The following is a 20,249-nucleotide window of genomic DNA, read 5'->3' as shown; positions in this document are numbered from 1 at the left end:
GGAAAGTCATAAGGAATAAGAAAATTTAGAATTGTTTTTAACTGATAATTTTCAATATACCAATGTTATTTTAATTGCCTTTATCACTTTAAATTAGTGGCACTGTGTAGAATGTGCCCCTCTATATATATATATTTTAGTAATATTATTATTATTATTATTATTCATGACACCTCCAAGGAGTCCGAAGACTCATCGCGGGAGGATACCTACAACTGTCTCAACTATTACACCGAACCTCTACTATGAATCATCTCCATCAACGCCATCTACCGCCCACCTCCACCACTACCACAACTAGTATTTTTTGTCTGTAAATTGCATGTGTTCTGAAGGGCCGATTTTTCTGTATGCAGGATGAAAAACCCGAGTTTCCGGTTGTTCTCATATAAATTCTGATGATGAATATTATTTAATCAAAATAATATTCAGTAAATAATTTTACTTTTAGTATCATCTCGTGTTTGTGTCTCTCTTCCTTTAAACTTTTAAATTACATTCCAAAGTGAAGACTTGTTGGAAATTAAGGGAACGTGTACACAAATACTTTTTGCGTGTGTGTTAAGTTTCCCTTAAATATATTTTTTATGGTTATATTTCTTTAAACATTCCTACTCTTGGATCTCATGCCCTTAGATGATCAAGTAAAATAAAACTGATTTTTAAAAATTCATATATTTTATCATTTCCTATCATTTTTAAACTTTTACAGTTTAAAAACGGTGCAAAATAAATAAATAAATGTATGCTGAATTGCATTTTGTAGTGCAGTATCAGTTGCCTTCTCACATTCTTTCACTACCTCTGAAAGAATGCATACAGAAGGAAAAAAAAACTTTTTTTTTTATTTATGTTATTTAATTAAATAAAAAGACTATGTTATGACAAATCATCATACATATCATTATACAGAAGTCTTTATTACAGATTTTGGCATTATTTACAAAGCATTCCATTCAGGAAAAAAAAAAAAAAAAAAAAAAATGGAATTTTCCACCATGTGCACAATAAAGAATTAAAACTTCTTTTGTATCCCTAGGCCAGAACGGAAAGCAAGCAACCTACTGGGCATAAAGTATCAAAGACACAAACCTGATCATTCATGAATACAGCAGTCAGCAGGTAATCACGTAATAAAATACATCTTAGATATGTTGTGCACGAGAAAATAGCATTTTGTTCCTCAGCATTGTCAGTGAGAAACAATGTACAAGCTGTTAATATATATAGATATATATATTTATATATATATAGATAGATATATACACTTAATCCGATCATACCATATATATCTAAGGCATTGTGGTCTTTGGCTCGGAGAGATAAAGCCAAAACCTGTCAGTTCTGTGATAGCTACCTCTGATATAGCCTGTAAATTATATATATTATGTACACAGATTCTAATACATCAAAAGTACATCTCTTTAATACGTGGTACACCAATTCCAGATCTTTATTGTGAGATCTATGAAAGCAAAACTATTCTCCGTCCTTAAAAAAGAATAGATATTTCTTCTCAACATACGTTTCAAAAAAGTAAGGCCCCTGACTTTAGCCCAGTATTCTCACAACCTACTTCATCCCTTCCCTTTCACCTAATGGGGGGGGAAAAATGATTAATTTGTCAAAAGCATTCTTATAATTTATTTATAAAGTAAATGATAATGGAACAGGGACAATCGCTTCATTCTCTACCACAGTATGCTTGTGTTTTCTGTGTGCATACAGCAAGCAAAATTAATTTTTTTAAAAATGTAGACTGCAGAAGAAACTAAAACAAATGGGAAATTTTTAGTGCAGCAAAAATTAATATTAAAAAAAAATCTCAAATTAAGGAATTCTAAATATATTTTCAGAAAAGCATGTTCATCTATAAATGAAATATTAAACTGCCGTTTATCCATTTTCCTCATAAAAAGCTTTTGAAATATAAATTAAAAGATTTTTGCAGGAATTTAACAAACCTTGGTGTAGTGACTGCTCCCAGCAAATCGTACAAAAAAAATAAAATAAAAAATAAGATACTATGCCACCAAGATTTGCCAATTCGCCTGTCAACTTTGCTGAATGAACTTGTAAGTACAAGAAATGTCTCCCTACTACAAAAAAAAAAGTTGGTCAGTATAAAATTCATTTAGAAGCAATCGACTCCTAGAATCCACAGTTGCCTTCTTACCAATTGAAGGTGCTAGGAAACTTGGAAGGAACTAGTGCACAACCATCAAGTTTGCTAAGTCCTTATTTGTTTGCCCACCCTAAACTAACAGTAAAATTAACAGACCCGTCTGATGCTAACATTCAAGGACTAACATTTGAGCCTAATTTATAAATAAAGTACTCTTAAGTAAGCTTTTTCAAATAAATTTTACAAAATTTAAAATACACTTCAAGAGGAAACTATCAACAATAACAAATTTCTGCCTAAATATTTAGTAATAACAAAACATTTACTGCAATAAATATTGCCTTGTAGTTATCCAGAAGTTGGAATCCTAGAAGAGATATCGCCACAGGGTAAGCAAATGAATGGTGTTTAATTTAATAAGCTGAATGCCCTTTGAACTTTCTGCTATTCTTATTGACCAACACAAGGCACATAATACATCTACGTTATATCTATCCCACATCATTCTGAAAATGGAATCGGCATGCCTATTCTATTTCCTCACGTCCAACTGATGCTATTCTTTGACCACTCATTGGGTTCAGCAGTTATCTGTGACAGAATTCTCTATCAGAAATTAAGATTAAGTTAGCATTATATGCCTCTCAGCTGCCACACTGACAGCCATTTAGAGGATTATCACACTTTGAACATCACAACATTGTAAGACTGCCATTATACGGCAGGAATATTGAATGTCCAGACATATAGTAGCTTCAATTTGAAGCTAGTTCACCGTACAATAATGATAAATTAAACAAAGCATTGTCTATTTTGCCTGCAACAGCGTAAGTAACATTAACTGTTCTGTATGCAGGATTTTTTTTTTTTTTTTTTTTTTTTTTTTTTCAAAAAACAAAAAAGTTATCTTCCACTGTTCTGATTAATAAATGGAAATTAGGTCCATTTCAACGTTTGTTTTACATATTATGCCAAGATAAACAAACCGGTAAAAGTCTTGTCAAATGCAAAAATAAATAAACTTGGAATTAACTGGTAATCTTGCAGAGTTCTCCCTGATATAAAAATAGTCTCCATCTATTAGAGCAGTGGTCACACTAGGCAGTTTGTGCCAGTGATGATGTTCACAAATGCCTTTCACTTAATAAAAATCACCCGCAACACTGTCTCAAAGACAGTCATAAAAGTAAAAGTCCAAAGGTCACGTGCCAGCACAGTCAATCTCCACAATGTCTTTTGGAACATCCACAAACTGGTACACCAATCTTTGGCCATCAACTTTTGCAAGAATTCCACGCTGATAATAATACCTGAAAAAAGATTATTTTCATTTAATTGGATTAAAAAAAAAAAAGAATATAAGAGTTAAAAAATTTCTGAAGATGAAATATATAACATAGTGTTGAAAATAATTTTTGACTATGTTGTTTTTTAATGTCAAATATTGCTTGGATAGCAATGCAAATAAACTGATTAAACCTATAAGGCATATATAAAAAAAAAATTTTAAATAGGCATATGAGGTTCAGATGGAGTCACAAATTTCTTTTTATTGGAAACAATATAAAATAATACAGCATATTTTTAAATATGCCAAATATCAAGTAATTGTTACACACAATAAAAAAAAAAAAAAACTAAGTAATTATATAAAATAAAAACAATCCCTCACTCCGAATGAAATTTTTCAGCATCACAATGTTGTGTAAATATTTGATGCCAGCTGAGAATGCAAAACCACTTATTGTAGATCAAGTTTAAGGTCAGTGTGGTCATAGATGAAATTGCAAGATCCTATGTCCCTACTACTAACTGCAGTTTCTTCCAAGAAAAACAAGGAACTAATAAGATAGATACAATTAAATAATATGTGAACTTTCATAATATACATGACAACAAACTCTTCTCTGTTATCTGGTACCTTCACTTTATATAGCTAATATTCAGCATCCAATGTGCAATTCTTTTGCCACCAAATAAAACAATCCACAAGGAGATGTGCTTTGCATTATGGGATACTAAGGCAAGTGATCAGAACTTATACCACCTTTACCACGAGTTGCCCCAGTCCTGAAAATACTTCAGGCACAAACTTCGTTTACTTACATTGGATAAAGGATTAAACCAAATATATAATTGGTAGCACAGCCAAGTGAAAAAAACTTCCATCAACTATCTCTAATCCAGAGAATTTTAATAATAAGGTGTTGACACCTTTTCGCAAGTGGTATATAGTGAAATGACTTCTGCATTATTTCCACCTTAGTATCACCACATCTGGGTCTGGCTCACACTGACGAGACCTTCCCTTAATGCATAGCATTATGCTTTACATTATGGGATACTCAGACATGTGATCAGAACTTATACCATCTTTACCACGAGTTGCCCCAGTCCTGAAAATACTTCAGGCGCAAACTTCATTTGCTTACACTTGGATAAAGGATTAAATCAAATATATAAATAAAACAATATGTTGAAATACTGACTTGTATTTCTTTTAATTTCTTCCTCTAATCTAGATTCTCATCGAAAAATTTCATCTCAAAAAATGTGTTTTGCATCTTTATTTCCATTTAATAGGCTGTGAAATACCTTTTCATGTTCTTTTGTCTTTTATTTAAATATTTATTTCTGATAATATTCTTATTTATTAAAGTTATGATCCATTATTTATTTCAAATGTTTTCATTTTTTAAGCTTTTCTTGAAAGCCCTTCTTCAGCTATATTCCTTAAAATATATACCAAAATAGACTCAGTTTCTGGCATAGTATGAGCAAATGTTTCAACAGACATAAGAATCAAGTAATATATACAAAAAAATCCAGCACTGTATAAGTATTTAATTTTATTCTTTAACTTCATATATATCCTTCTCAATGTAAATGAATACTCTGTTGTAATGGGCATTTATTTGCTTTTGTGGCTCTTTTTAACACAAATTTGTTTAGAAATTTCAAGCTGAAAACTTTGGAAACATAATTGCCAACTTTTGTTATTTTTGAATTATTACTCCAGTCTAGCAGGAAAAAAAAAATAAGAACAGCAAAAAATAAAGGGTTCTAATCATGGTGAGTGGTATTTCATACATCTCATGTATATATGATTAGAATTCCCACACCATCTTCCTTTCTTGGTATAATGGCAGACTCGACATTCACTTTCTGTGAATGCAATCTAAAATTCATCCCCATCATGCATATTTCCTTGTCATAGGAACAAATGGCATAATTAACAATCAGGAACAATTTGCCAGAAAAAATAAATCAATGGTCTCTATTTTATCAATACATGTTACGAAGGAAAGTTTTTTTTTTTTTAATCTTGTTTAAATTTTATTTAGAGTATTTGATGTTTAAGAAAATAAAGAAAGTGGGAAATTTATATTCAATGAAAAAAAAAAAAAAACATCCCACTATCCATCTGTATAGTGGAATGTATACCCCCATTTTTGTGGTAAATATATCACAAAAAATGGGGGTATACATTGTCCAAACTGAGATTTAGTTCTGCTAGTATTTATTTTCACACAGTGGGATAATTTTTTTTTACTGAATATAAATTGCCCACTTTCTTTATTTTGTCCATGTATCTAATTTGTACATTAGTGATATAGGAAATAATTTGAAGGGAGATATTTTGAGTTGTTTGCTGATGATGCAAATTTGAATAGAATAATAGTTAATCAAGGTGATATAGAGATCTTGCAGGATGATTTAAATAGGCTGACAGTGTGAGCAAACCATAATGGATGCAATTTAATATAGAAAAGTTTAAAGTTATGCATTTTGGGATACAATGATTACAAGCTGTGTATCACACTGAGGGAACTGTACTCCAGGAAATTAATGATGCCAAGGATCTGTGGATAGTAGTAGAAAGAGAGCTGAAGTTTAGAGGGCATATTGCTAAAGTAGTCAGGGTAGCTCATGGGATTACTTGGTTATTGAAGAACACACTAACAAGCAGAGATAAGGAAGTTATCAATCCTCTTCATAAAGACTTGATATGACCATATCTGGATTACTGTGCTCAGGTCTGATCACCAGGATTTTCTGGAGATGAAGTGGCGAAGAAGATTCAGAGCTGAGTGACCAAAATGGTGAACAGACTGTGGAATGCTTCCTATAAGGACAAACTAAGGGATTATGGACTGCAAAAGTTGGTTAATAAGCAAAAAAAGAAAAAATAAATAAGGGGGGGGTATGATAGAAATAATTTAGTTACTTGAAGAATTTTATAGAATTGATACAGGGGAAATGTTTCAGCACTTGGCTAGTGGGGTCAGAACAAGGCGTCATCCCTGGAAATTGGGTAAGAGTGTGGTCAGCAAGAGCATGAGGACTCGATTTATTGCTTGGAATGGGTTGCCAAAATAAGTTTTGAGTGCTTTATCTGTTAATGGTTTCAAGGATAATAATAATGTCACATAGAGATTAATATAATGATCTCTCTGTGATATATTAATTATTTAGTCAAGTATAAGACACATGTACAGTGAAAGTAACCCATGCTATAGATTTTTGATAGCATGACTTACCTTGATGCCTGTTGAGGATCATATTTTTACTTTTCATTATATTGTGTAGTGGTTTTCTGACTTAACAAGTAGTTAAAACTACAAACAATCTTCAGAAGCCAGGTAGAAATGCAGAATACTTTTTACATCAGTGACATAAAAGTTCTGGGTTTCTGCTTTATCCTCTAAGGCAGTGCTTCCCAAACTTATGGACATAAAGGCCCCTTTGGAAAAATTAAAATATTTCACAGCTCCTATCGAAAAAAGCAATTCATGATACAGACACATATCATTATATTTATTGCAATTATATATTATTTTAATTATTTCACAGCCTCCCCTCAACAAAACTAACAGCCCCCAAGGGGGGGGGGATGCAGCCCACAGTTTGGGAAACACTGCTCTAAGGTACCATGACGGTAATGCAGAAAATGGAATACATAGCTTCTTGATTTGGCAATATTTATTTTGCTGCTTTCACAAAATTGAATCTATCTGAATTCATCCTTTCATAAAGGCTCTCATGAAATATGAAAGAAGAAGTCATAATAGTTATATTTTGGTAGTAATTAAAAAAAAAAAAAAGAAACATAAAAATATGTCATATTATGTTCATTTAAAAATTTATGCTTAAAAAATAAGGCAAGTTTTTAACTGTTTCTTTTTTTTTTTTTTTTTTTTTTTTTTTTTTTTTACCAAGAAATTAAGTTTCATATGAAACTTAGCTATGTTTAGTGTATAACTTTTCAATGTAATATACATTGTATATTAAAAGTCTTACCTGAGAGCTCTACCCATTGTCTCGTAGTTCATGTCTGGCTTGTTTTTGTGCAACCCCCATAGTCTGGATACAGCCTTCGAATCAACCAGTTTAAAGATCCCTTTTTCTCTATGGGTCCATTTAATGTAACGGGGACAATATTCCTTATCTTGAAGGAGCTTTAGTAGGAACTCCCAGAGATACGTTGTCGAACCTTAATTTAACAAATAATGTTTCTTGTGATTCTCAATATGCATTTGAAAGAATAAAAATTAGTATTTTAATTTATAGACAATTATATTATGTAATGATTAGACTGAAATTAAGCTTTAAATATGTAAAACAGTATCTGCCTATCACAGCATTAATTAGGTTTCTATATGCCATGACAGGTCACTGAGGTTATTTGGCCATGACAGGTCACTGAGGTTAACACATAAGAGGGAAGAAGCATATATATTTATTCTATTTTAATTTATTTTGCACATATATACAGGGTGTTCGGGATAAATTTGACATATTTATAATTAATTATATTTTTCCGTAAGTTACATGTATTAACACACACTTCTCTTCATTTAAAAGTTTGGACCCTTCTTCATTCATATACAAGATGTCAGAAAGGATGGATAGCTGGAACCCACCTGAATCATGGAAGAGAATAACTTGTATCATGATGATTCGTGCCCGCCATCAAAATAAGGATATTACGACTGCTGCCCAATGCTCCCTGAATACAGTAAAAACAATCAGGCATGAACTAGAGACTTGCAATGGTGACTACAAGGATGTAGCAAGAAGAAAGATCCTAGCAGACGATCTGATTGCGTTCGTACAGCAGAATTCCTCGCAAATCTGCAGGAACAGGTGTTGAAGAACCCTGGCATTGGAATTCGGGCTTTGTTCGTGGAGTTGCTAACTGTAGTCAAGCCCTGGATAACAAGGGTAGCCAATGGTAGGCCGTATGTATGGCAGCAGGATTCGGCCCCTTGCCACACCTCTGGGAAAAGTCAAAAATGGTTGTCTGAAAATTTCTACGACTTCACCAGTCCAAATGTTTGGCCTCCAAACTCCCCAGACCTTAACCCCATGGATTATTTTGTATGGGGCGCAGTTGAAAAAGACACCAATCGCACTTCCAGTAATACAAAAGCCCAGTTAATGGATAAAATTAAAACAGTTTTTGCGGCCCTTCCCAGGGAGACTGTAGCATCAGCTTGTTCGAGGTTCCGAAGCAGAATTGAAGCTGTGATCGATGCTAATGGTGGTTATTTTGAGTAAATCTTGTTGATAGTATTGTAATTAACTCTGCCTGTAATGTTTTTTTGTCAATTCATTAAATTTAATAGATACAAAGAAGATTTTCTTTTTCCTTACGAAACTGTCAAATTTATCCCGAACACCCTGTATATACTAGCTGATTCTGTATGAAAACAATTTCTCTAAAATGAAATTCAGAAGCCTTTTTAAAGAATGTAATAAATCTGCAATTCTTAAGACATTGCTACATGCTTATGCAAAACAGTAAAGCAGTAGATAAGAAATACAACCTTAGGTAACAAAAAATGCAAAATGAAGTATTAACCTGTCACAAGTAAAGAGGATGAAATAACCAACATAAACAGTTGCATTTAAAAAAATTTATGAAACAAAAAATATATATAAAAATGATAAAAATAGCAGGGAAAAAATCCTTAGTCCATCCACAGTACAAAATGTATTATAGGTTGCATATAACCTTTTGTGGACGGAATGATTTTGGATGCATATATGAAAATTGTTTGACTCGAAAGGTGCATGTTTCAAATTGATCCAAAATTAATTATTTTGCTGTCACTCACTTTGAATAACATATATGTTTCTATCTCTCTCTCTTTTTCTTCCCTGTTCATTTTTACCAATAATGGCTACATTTGTAACTGCTAGGGCCTTGATCCATTTAAATTTGATCCATTTAAAAAAAAAGTCTCCACTACCATTGAATCTAGCATGGGTGGATTCAGTAGTAGTGAAGATAATGCACAGGCTGAATTTTTACTTGATGGGTAAGAAAGCTCACCAAAGAATACCAGAAATCTGGGAGTTATTGATAGAAAACTGGTAATGCAAAACTTTAATTCTAAAATGGAATATCTTAGAACTTTGTTCTACTACAAAAATTTTAAAGGACTTTTATCATTTTAAGACTGCTTTCTGAGCAACTGTGGTTTTAGCTTAACAAATACACATACTGGCCACTGAATTAGAAACTTGTATTTAATACTATGTTGGACCTCCTTTAGCCCAAATTACAGCAGCACACGTGTAGTTTGGCATAGATTGCATCTATGCAAACTACATATGGTTGGCCAAGTGGTTAGCATATCAGCTCTCCACCCAAAAGGCTGCAGGTTCGAATCCCACTGTGGGCATGGATGTTTGTGATTGTCTGTGAAAATACTACTAGTGGTGGTGGGCGGTAGATGGCGTTGATGTAGATGATTATAGATTGAGTGGTGGAGACAAAGCTGTAGAGTAGGTACCCTCCCTCGATGAGTCTTTGAACTCCCTGGAGGGAGCACATAATAATGTCTACAACATACCAGGCATTCACCAGACAGTCCTTTAACTGGCTCAGATTTGATGGAGAGGACTTTGCTCCTGGATCTGTTTTTCTAATATGTTCCATACATTCTCAACGGGATTCAGATCTGGACTTTGTTAGCCAGGGAAGATGGCTGATGTCACTGTCATGCTCGTTGAACAATTCTTGCATGATAATAGTAGCACTGTCCTCCATTAAACAACCGTCACCTGCTGGATAAAAATTAACATTCCAGAATGGAGTTGAATGGCAAGTTCAGATATTCCTTGGAGGATATCCAACCTTCTGGCAATATCAGGTGACCCATTCTATAACAACAGAATGTGCTCCACATCATGGACACCACCTCCAGAACTTTGAGTTGTGTTTACAACACAAGCTGGATTTATTAATTTATGAGACCCCTGCCATCAAACTCTTTGCCTACTGTCAGTACAGAACAGGATGTATCATGACTAGTTGGACCACATGCCTTTTTTTCAGTGTCCAGTAATAACAGTGTTCTTGAATGTACTGCCAATACTGATCCTCTTCAATTCCCTGCACATAGTTCAGTGAGATATGGGTTGTGCACAGCTTTCATTAAATGCTTCAGTTAATTGCTGCACACAGGAAGTCTGTACAAGCCTTCTCAGATGATGGTGATCTTGTTCCAGACAGATTGTCTTAGAACCACACAGTTACGCCTCTCAGACAAATAATGTGGGTTATTTTACTACAGATTAAACACTTGGGATATCTCACCTTTTGAGAAACCAGCCAGCCCTGCTGTTTCCAAAATCATGGCTCCAGCCAGATGGGCACCCACAATAAGCCCTTTATCAAACTCAGAAAGATCATTTATTTTTCCTGTTGTGATCAACACTATTGATGATTACTGACCGGTAGCATTCATATACACTGTGTAAGTGCCATTTATGTAAATCTGCATAAAAGTTTATAATTCAGTGGCCAGTATGTGTAGGGGTCAGTGGTGGCCCGTGAAGTTTTAAGTGTGTGTGTGTGGGGGGGGGGTGCCTATACAAAATAATTTTTTAAAAATTCTTTTTTTTCCTAATTAATAACCAATTTATTTATTAATAAATTGGTTACTGATTAGGAAAAAAATCATTTTTTTTAAATTATTTTGTATAGGCAGCACCCCCACTTAAAACTTCACGGGCCACCACTGGTAGGGGTACATTCCAATAAATAATACACTCCAAGTTAGCCTCTGTGGCTGAGTGGGTAATTAATGTATTCAGACCAACCAGCAGGCTGTGGTTTAAATTCCATCTGTGGCCTTGGATGTTTACAATTGTATTTAGATGGGAGAATAAATTCATTGCCTAGTATAAGACTGCTTATTGGAAGCCTGAACTGGCTTGAAAGTTCCATGTTTGGTGTCTAGAACAGGATTTCTGGACACCAAAAAATAAATAAAAATACATAAAAAAACAATTAAAAATAAAAAATAGAAAAAATCCTTAACCCACCCACAGTACTAACATGGTCTAATTTTACAAAAACCTTAGAGTATATCTAAAAGCAAGTATCTTTTTTTATTATTGAAGAACTTTTTTCAACGCCACTTCAAGCCTCCAGTAAGCAGGAAAATGGTCTCAAGTGATGAAATTCTCCTCCTCCCATCATGCAATAGAATATATATATATGTGTGTGTGTGTGTAACGGAAGAGGCAGCACCCTCCTGTTCTATCAGAAAACAAAAATATTTAGCTAGCAACTCTTAAGAGATATTTTAAGATCGTTTTAAATCCATTGGGGAATTCGTGATTATAGCGAAACCACGCACGCACAAATTTAAAGATTTCAAAATATTTAGAAAAAAAAATTAATAAATACGTACCTTCCCTACTTTTCCGCTTTACAGGTGAAGGACCGCTATCAGGTCCTTTCGGTTTACGCCCTGTAAATAGGAAAGGAAAAGAAATCAGAACAGGAAAAATCGGGACAACGTACTTAACTACAACAGAAACAGAAGTTGCATTTCTCCTGTTACTGTCTACTTCCTACTGCTGAGTGTTAAAAAGCTTGTTTTGTTTTTTGCATTTTTACATATCCTTATTTTAAACTGATGGGTAAATAAGCTTAACACTGACCTTGATAGAAGGTGGATAAAAATAGGCAACTGTGGCTAAATATAGGCGTGTTTATTAGCTTCCCACTTTCAGGCAAAACCTTATATTCCAATGTACTACTTGCGGGAGGAAAAAGATAGTGGACGCTTTTCTTATAAATGCGAACTTTTTTTTTTTTTGGTAGTAACACAGATTTCTTAAAACATTTAGTAATATGTTACAACTTTAACACCCCCCCCCCATTTAAACAGAGCTAATCAAGAGAGGGTGTTTTCTTTCAGTACTTTAACAAAAGACGCTACAATACAAAAGGCTGAAATTAGCCCTAAGCCAGGCATATTAGACGCGCATGGTCTTATCTCCGAAAACCTGCATCCAGCGATAATATTTTAATATTCAATGTAATGATATTTCAATATTCAGTGTAATGATACCCTTTAACTGCCGTACTCTGGGTGATTTTTTTTTTTTTTTTTGTAAATTTATGTTTTAATTCATTTTTTGTATGCGACAATAAAAGAAAACCGGCTGAGTTATGTATTATGAGTTAGTTTGTATTTTGTTGCGGCGGCAGACGAAGTAAAACATCTGTTGCGCTGAATGGCAGCTAAGATGATACGATGCAGTATTGAGGTGTAATTATGCAGTTTATATCTTCGTACATGCATGATGCACACCATTTATGTATCTGCATCCAGATATAGGTAAGTTTAACCGAAAAGCGTTGCAAAGTCGTCCAGTAAATTGTTAAAATAAAATATTAAATAAATATAAACTCCTGTAATGTGTCTTTATCAACTCACTCATTACATAAAATCATTGCCAAATCGTACAGGCAAATAGGCCATGAGAACAAACGCAATTTATAGACAAAAAATATCGCTGTTGGGGATGGTAAATGTCAGTGGGAGAATTTGTGAGATGCGTGTAGTAGCGGAGTGGAATAGAGTGTCCCCCGCGATGAGTCTTTGGACTTCTTGGAGGTGTCATGTAATAATAACTGTGTATTAAAAATAAAGAATTTTGAAGTGCGATTCTGTGTACTTTAACGATCTTCCTTCCTTATATTAATCGACTAAATGAACAATAAGGCTTCCTCATATTTTGTGTAAAGAGCTACTGCGTTTCTTTTAGTTTTTCTTTAATTTTAAAGCTTCAAACTTTAAAAATTGATCGGCGACAGCAGTGTCCCTTACTGAATTCAACGCTAAAACGCACACTCATTTTGAAATAAGTTTGAGTTTAGGAAATACTTTATTCTATTTTATTTTATTTTATTTATTTTTCCTGCTATGAGCACTGCTATACTACGACAAGTACAAGTTTCGACATGATTTACTTCTAGAAGAATTTGATATATTTCTGCACTGTTAATTAAATTGAATTATTTTTAATACTAAGTCAGCGAGAACTGACAAAAAAAAAGCGAAATATAATTACTTTGTTTTTATTTTTTAAAAAAATGTTTATTAAAATGCAGTGACTGAAATGCGTCAAAAAATAAACAGCTTTTTATTCTGTATAACTTCGGCCGTTTCGGTACAAATAATAAACAATTAGATACGAATACAAACGCGCGCGCACACACACACACACACACAAAAAAAAAATGTTTGTTTTCATTTTAACCACGCTTCGCATCCATCATATATTTAAATGGTATTATAATTTTAATATACACTTCGTATCTATGGTAACTTTGACGTATATACACGTCATCGATATGTGCATTTCATCATAATGCTTGAATTTTATAAGTAATCAAATCATATATCTTATTAACTTTAACGATTTGAACTTCTTATTCGAAAGTGTTTTGTATTCTGCCTGAATTATTAAGAAGAAAAAAAAAAATCGCAGAAAAAGAATATTCGGAACATAGTTGGTTGTGCCTGAAAGAAGAAACAGCATTGAAAACACCCACATATTAACCTGAAAATTTATATTAAGGAAATTAATTTACGTATGTATATATAGATAAAGATGGAACCTTTACCTTTCTTTTTCGTCCGAGGTTGGAATGAAAGATCTTCAACGTAACAGGACGGGTCGAAGTCGCAGCTGTTTGGGCTGTTACTGTGAGCTGCTGTTATAACAGATGTAGGGATGGCGGACGGGTGACCTGTAGGTGAATGCAGCCCAGAGGAAGACGAGGTAGACGATGGAGGTGGAGGCCGAGTGAGTGCTAACGGTATGCAACTTGGATTTGGGGGCGGATGTTGATGGGGATGCGTGTGGGGAGATAAAGGGTGTGGAGAGAGAGGATGGGGAGATAGAGGAGAGCCGACAGGTCGTGAATGGTGGTGAGTCGAGAGCTGTGTGGTGCTGGTCACGTGGTGCTGGTGATGAGAAGGCTGCGGTAGGTGGCTGGGATGGTGAGATAATGGGTGAAGAGGAGGAGGGGACCTGTTGTGACTAACTAAGTTGTGATGATTAATGTGAGATTTGTGGGTTGGAGAAGAGCCGATATTCTGTTGTTGTTGTTGTTGTTCATGAGGTGGATGCTGATGGTGACTTGGACGATAATGTGCTTGAGGAGGAGGATACATGTGATCTCCATCTAAAAAAGAAAGGAGGGGAAAAAAATTAATGACAAAGTTCAAGGCACTTATTGCAAATATTATATAAATGTTGCATATTATTCTTAGAATAAAAAAAATCTGGATTTTAAAGCTTGTTTAATAATCATAAAATAACTAATAAATGCGAAATACACTGAAAAACTATGGAATAATATTGTAATGGATAAAATTAATGCATTCGTGCGTTTGTAATATATTAATGTCGGCCACAGTTTAATAATACTCTTTCATATTTGGCCTTTTAGATCAGTTCCAGAAAATGGGGAAGGGATGACGATCACCAATCCAGAATACACAGTTATATTTCGATGTGTGATCAATGCTATTTGAATTCATTATTATTATTATTATTATTATGAGATCTCCAAGGAGCATGTATTATCACAGACACCTCCAAGTCTTTTCCAAAAGGTATATGCAGTTTTTTTGTTTTTTTTCAACTTGACTCGGAGGCATATTCTTTTCATGAGAAATACGATCATGGATTTAGAAAAATATGTAATACACAAATTTATTCGGTATCAGTAGTTGAATAGTTCTTTCGTAATTTTTGTACAATTTTCAGGGTTCGTCGTTATGTAATTTTCGTACCATTTTTATACTCAACGGTGCTGCACTGTTTAAAATTGGAATTTCTATAAATGTTAATTAAATCACCGCCACTCAACTTTTGGCTGTTGTTAGAGAACAGTAAAGCAATTTTTATAAGCTCTATTGTAATTTTTTTTTTTTTTTTCGTTTCAGATCCTAAACGTTTAGTTCAGTAGAAGTGAATTAGTATTTTCTGGAGTGGAAACAAAATTATTGTTGTTATTGTTTTTAAAGATTTATTATCTTTAGTTAATGTATAAATCGCGAATTTCGATCAAGAGAACGAATTTAAAAAATTAAAGGAAAAAGTTTAATTTTAAATAATTTAAAATCGAAAAAAAACCCCGCATCTTTTAATAATTCATCGCTGCTTTTCCAACGTTGTTGTTTTGGTAACAACCCTCAAATTCCATAGTCGCAGCACCTAAACAAGCCATTAACGGAGTTTGCTAATTTCAACGACTTCGTTACATGACAAATAATAAGTTTAGTAGTCCACGAATAAAAGAAATACTGAAGTCGATTTATCGTTTGGCACTTACATAGAAGTCGCCATTTAAAAATGACCATATGTGTCCGAGAATTTTACGAGAATGATCCTTTTAAAAAGTGGATTTTTAAAATGTTACCTGATTTAAAAAAATAACATTTTCATTAAATAGTAAATTGAAATCTATGGAGATATATTACAATTAAAGCATTTATTTACAACAAACGCAACATATCATATAAAAATAAAACGTAATTTTATTTCATTTTATATGTTATGTATTTTTGTTTTATTTTTAAAGTTGCTATATCTTCAGCTTTCATTAAAAGAACAAAATCGTCATGATTTTGTTCTTTTTATTAACTAGATGTCTCACAAACAACTGTAACTAGAAAATTGCGGGGGCTTATCATGTGTGAAAATGTTCATTCAAGTTCCCTTTCTAAACAGTCGGTGGCACAGGTTATATCTCTGTGAACAGAAAACTAACAGTGGTTGCTAGGAAACCAGTTCATTGTGGGGTGAATGTAGTCCAAACGCCAGTGTTGCTACAGTAACGGCTACACGTGGCTGAAATAGCGGAAATTAAAGAAACGCGTATAATATGTTAAAATTTGGACAACAAATCACTTGCAACTACCCCCCCCCACCCTCGTGACAATGCAATCAAGATACTGTAATATCAAGTGCAAGTTACAAATGGATTCGTGAGCATGCTTTTTTTTTTTTTTTGTCAAATTAGAGGTAGATAAATGTTTTTATCAGCAAGTCTCCAGTATTTATAGTCACCAATGCACTGTGATATGAAAAACTTTTATTTTTAATGCGATTATCTCTAACTTGTTTGGCACTATTTTAACCCGATCTGACTTATTTGGACCTCTAAATTAGAGATGTTTCATACTATTACTTGCATTGCTATTCCAAAGAATTTTTATATAAATTTTACATTCAGGGAAAGCTTTCTAGTGCCTAAGATAAAATGTGATAAAATAATAATATATAGTTCCTAAATAGACGGTTGAAATTCTAGAAGATTAGTTTCATTTGTATTTTTACTGTAAACTGCATAATACCATCAGAAACTGCCATGCATAACCAAAATAATTTTTGGTTAAGTGTATGGCAATTTTTGCGAACAGATTTTGCGTTACGATTTTTTAAGAGTTGCGTGTTCGTAATTGACGTAAGATGGCGGTAGGATCGATTTCAGGCAGACGATCATCCATACCACAGTAGGATTCGGACCAAGTCTTATGCTAGCTCTAAAAACAGATCCAAGTGAAACTAAATTGAGATAACTTGACAAAATTTAGTGACATCCTAATAAATGTCTCTAGAAATTCCACCCGGCCAGAAAAGACGTTTATTACTTTGTATGATATCGAAACATGTGACCAAACATTTCCTCTGGAGATAGTTCGATTGTAATTAAAACTGAGATTAACTTCTATTGCTCCGCAGATTTTCGTAATGCTCCTAACTGCCGAATTTCAATAAATCCGTCGAGTCAGAGTATCAGCATACGTACGGACAGACGGAACAAATCAAATAGGTGACATGTAGCAAAAAAAAAAAAAAAAATAATAATAATAATGAAAAGTCTTCCAGTACACGTAGCTATATCTTGTTTGCAAAAACATTACTCTATAGAAAGTGTAAGTACTCTTTAAATGGAATACACACACACACCTCTTTAAAAACAACAGATTAATTTAAGGGCTACTGACATTTTTTGGTCTAGTTCTTGCGTTTTGGTTACATAAGCACAGTTAATTTTAGGCAGTTTAAACTGAATTCTAAATATGGCAAGCCGAGAGCGATTTTTTACCGATAGGTGGCGTATAATGCGCACAGCTGAGAAAGAAAGTTGAAGCAGTAACGGTAACCTTGAAAAGTATATTGACACTAAGCTTAGATCGATACGTGCAGCCTAACTGTTTTTGTAGAAACCAGTGTACAGGTGGGCCTGCCCGGTTGCCCATTAGTCCCTAGTGTGGCGGGAAGGCGCGCGCAAGAGTGCGTGACCAGTAATGCCGGGAGAAGGAGCGGGAGGAGAGAGAGAGAGACAGAGAAGTTCGAGACAGATTTGTATCACGTGGTGTCTGGTGGGAATGACGGAAATACCAGTTGGTAAAACCGGCTGTACCACTACCCCTTTTGCCGGCTGGGTTCAAGATGAAGGATGAGGGCACAAAAGATAACCGTGTGACGGACACGCGATGTACTTTCTAATGTAGCCCCTATTAGAAAGAAAAGGGGGAGTACAACAGCCAAGGAACGCAACAGCATTCTGCGGCATTCTCTGATAAAAATTAATTACTGCAAGAACTTATTATTTAGAGAAAAAAAAGTTTTAGTCCTTGACAAATCAATTTCAATTGGATGGATCGTTTAAAAGTATTAATTTTCTAGTTCGAATCCTGTCTAAGAAGAGAAGAACCTTTAAATAAAGCATTTTCCAACTGAGAAAATGATTGGCTTTATGCCATGATTGACAATTGCGTCAGACATGACGTTAAGAAAAACAAGATGGCAAAGCGTACTCTATAAATGGAATACATACATGGTTTCTAAGTTCTGTATAAATACTGTGCATTTCCCCCTTTGAATTAATTTACTTTATTCCATGTTCATAATATAATGCACGGGAATCTAGTTAAAAGTACTCACTATGACAAAAAAAAAAAAAAAAAACAGAGTAAACAGTCACGTCAGCAGAACAGTACAAGAATGTAGACCTGTAATTATACTGATCTTTCATACATTAGTTCCTGTTCGGCAAGATGCTACTTAAACATTTTAAATAAGATATCTTAAATAAAGATATCTTACTGAAAGTAAGATATCTTTATTAGATATATAGTATAAAGATATCTTACTGAAGGTAAGATATCTTTATACTATATCTTATTATTTAGAGAAAAAAAAGTTTTAGTCCTTGACAAATCAATTTCAATTGGATGGATCGTTTTAAACGTATTAATTTTCTAGTTCGAATCCTGTCTAAGAAGAGAAGAACCTTTAAATAAAGCATTTTCCAACTGAGAAAATGTTTATATATATATATATATATAAACTTCTATTGCTCAATAGATGCATTTTTCACTTAGGGATGCGACATTTGTGCAACAACTGATTTTTAAAATTAATCTTTAATGGAGATTTTAGAGTACATATTAAGTTATAAAATGTTCGAATGGGCTACAATTTGTGCATCCCTATTTATAAACTATGTTAAGAACTGTACGGCTGGGCACACGCGCTCAGAGGAAACTAGCTGATGCGTTAGAATCACATTCCCCTTCCCCAAGAATTGAAAGGTATGAGGGATTGTATTTTATGTGGTGTAAAGTTCGTTAGTGAAACAAAGCTGTCGTTGACTGGATATAAAACTCCAGTTTCAGGATAAATTCATTGTCATAATTATTTTCTGTAGCAGAGTCTCTATAGCGATTCAGTTTTAAAATCGTATTTATTTCATTGTTTTTCCGGCAGTCTCTTTTTATCCTTTCCTGTCCGGACTTCTCTTCCGAAAATTCCGGATAATTAATCAGTTTTCCACCTGCGAAACACTTCAAACGAGCTAGCTGAATGGACCAAAAGGTCTGCAAAAAGCCAGGCCGAGTACGTCCGCCTAGCCTGTTCCGTGCAGACAGGAAAAAGCTGTCAGGTGTGAAGTGGCAGGTACAGGGTCAAGGCTGTGTCCCAGTCAGTGTCAACGGTCTAAGGAAGGAACAAAGCCCTAAGCGTCCCTGGTTCGCTGGCGCCGTTGTGGGCCTGCGCCAGAGATGTACTGATATGAAGCTGACCTGCTTGGTGTCAGTGGAACTGTCCGAACAGGTTGGTCAGATTGCATAGTTTGAGGCGTGGGTGGGGAAAGGGTTGATACAGTCATGTGATATACCTTTTCTTGTGATGGGCACCCAATGGCCGCATAGGAACCCCCTAGAACAGACGAGACTGGATGGATCAATCCTTAATTAAAATTTTAGTTACGCCAGCATTATGTGAATTAATAAAGAAGTGAAGGATCTTTTAAATTTTATTTCTGTTCGGAAAAGAATTAATTTCTTTATAAATCGTATATCCCGATTACTAGACTAAAATATGATAAATGAACTTTGTATATGAGTAGTATTTCCAACAGGATGCGGCATTTCGTTAGGTAGAAAACAATGAACATGAGTCACAGGAAGTTTTGTCGTTAACTGGAAATTCATGTAAACGGATTTGTCGACTCCACATGTGTAGAATTGTCAAAACATGCCTACTGTTACATACTTGTGACTCATCCGTTTTCAACTATACCTCCACTTGTAATAGGGAAAAGTTGCCATAAAAGATACCTTAATAGTATCAGAAGTAAATATTTATTATTCATCTTAACGAACTGTGCTGAGGGTATCCTAAAAACGCTTGTACCCCTTTAAACAAAAAAGGCCAATTCAACTTTTTCCCTCTTTCGGGAGTCTCATAGCAATGCGTCAACGCTTATTCAGGTCGCTTACTCTCTATC

General features: G+C 34.2%; 1 protein-coding gene across 2 annotated transcripts in view; it reads right to left on the bottom strand.

Moving 5' to 3' along the window:
• Window positions 1-941: 941 nt before the first annotated feature.
• Window positions 942-20,249, bottom strand: part of LOC150100096 (uncharacterized) — a 384,171-nt gene continuing 364,863 nt past the window's right edge. For both annotated transcript variants that reach the window (XM_090402894.1, XM_090402895.1), the window contains exons 8-11: window positions 14,064-14,627; window positions 11,836-11,895; window positions 7,427-7,619; window positions 942-3,435 (exon numbers count right to left, since the gene is read on the bottom strand). In XM_090402894.1, coding sequence (XP_090259020.1) covers window positions 3,327-3,435; window positions 7,427-7,619; window positions 11,836-11,895; window positions 14,064-14,627 — 926 coding nt within the window. In that variant the 3' untranslated portion in view covers window positions 942-3,326. The remainder of the gene's footprint in view (window positions 3,436-7,426; window positions 7,620-11,835; window positions 11,896-14,063; window positions 14,628-20,249) is intronic.

The sequence above is a fragment of the Typopeltis vanoorti genome, chromosome 13, assembly GCF_054136105.1.
Source record: "Typopeltis vanoorti isolate ZY-2024b chromosome 13, IOZ_Tvanoo_1.0, whole genome shotgun sequence".
Lineage (NCBI taxonomy): Eukaryota > Metazoa > Arthropoda > Arachnida > Uropygi > Thelyphonidae > Typopeltis > Typopeltis vanoorti.
The sequence above is the reverse complement of the archived record's forward strand: the minus strand, read 5'-3'. Positions and strand labels throughout refer to the sequence as shown.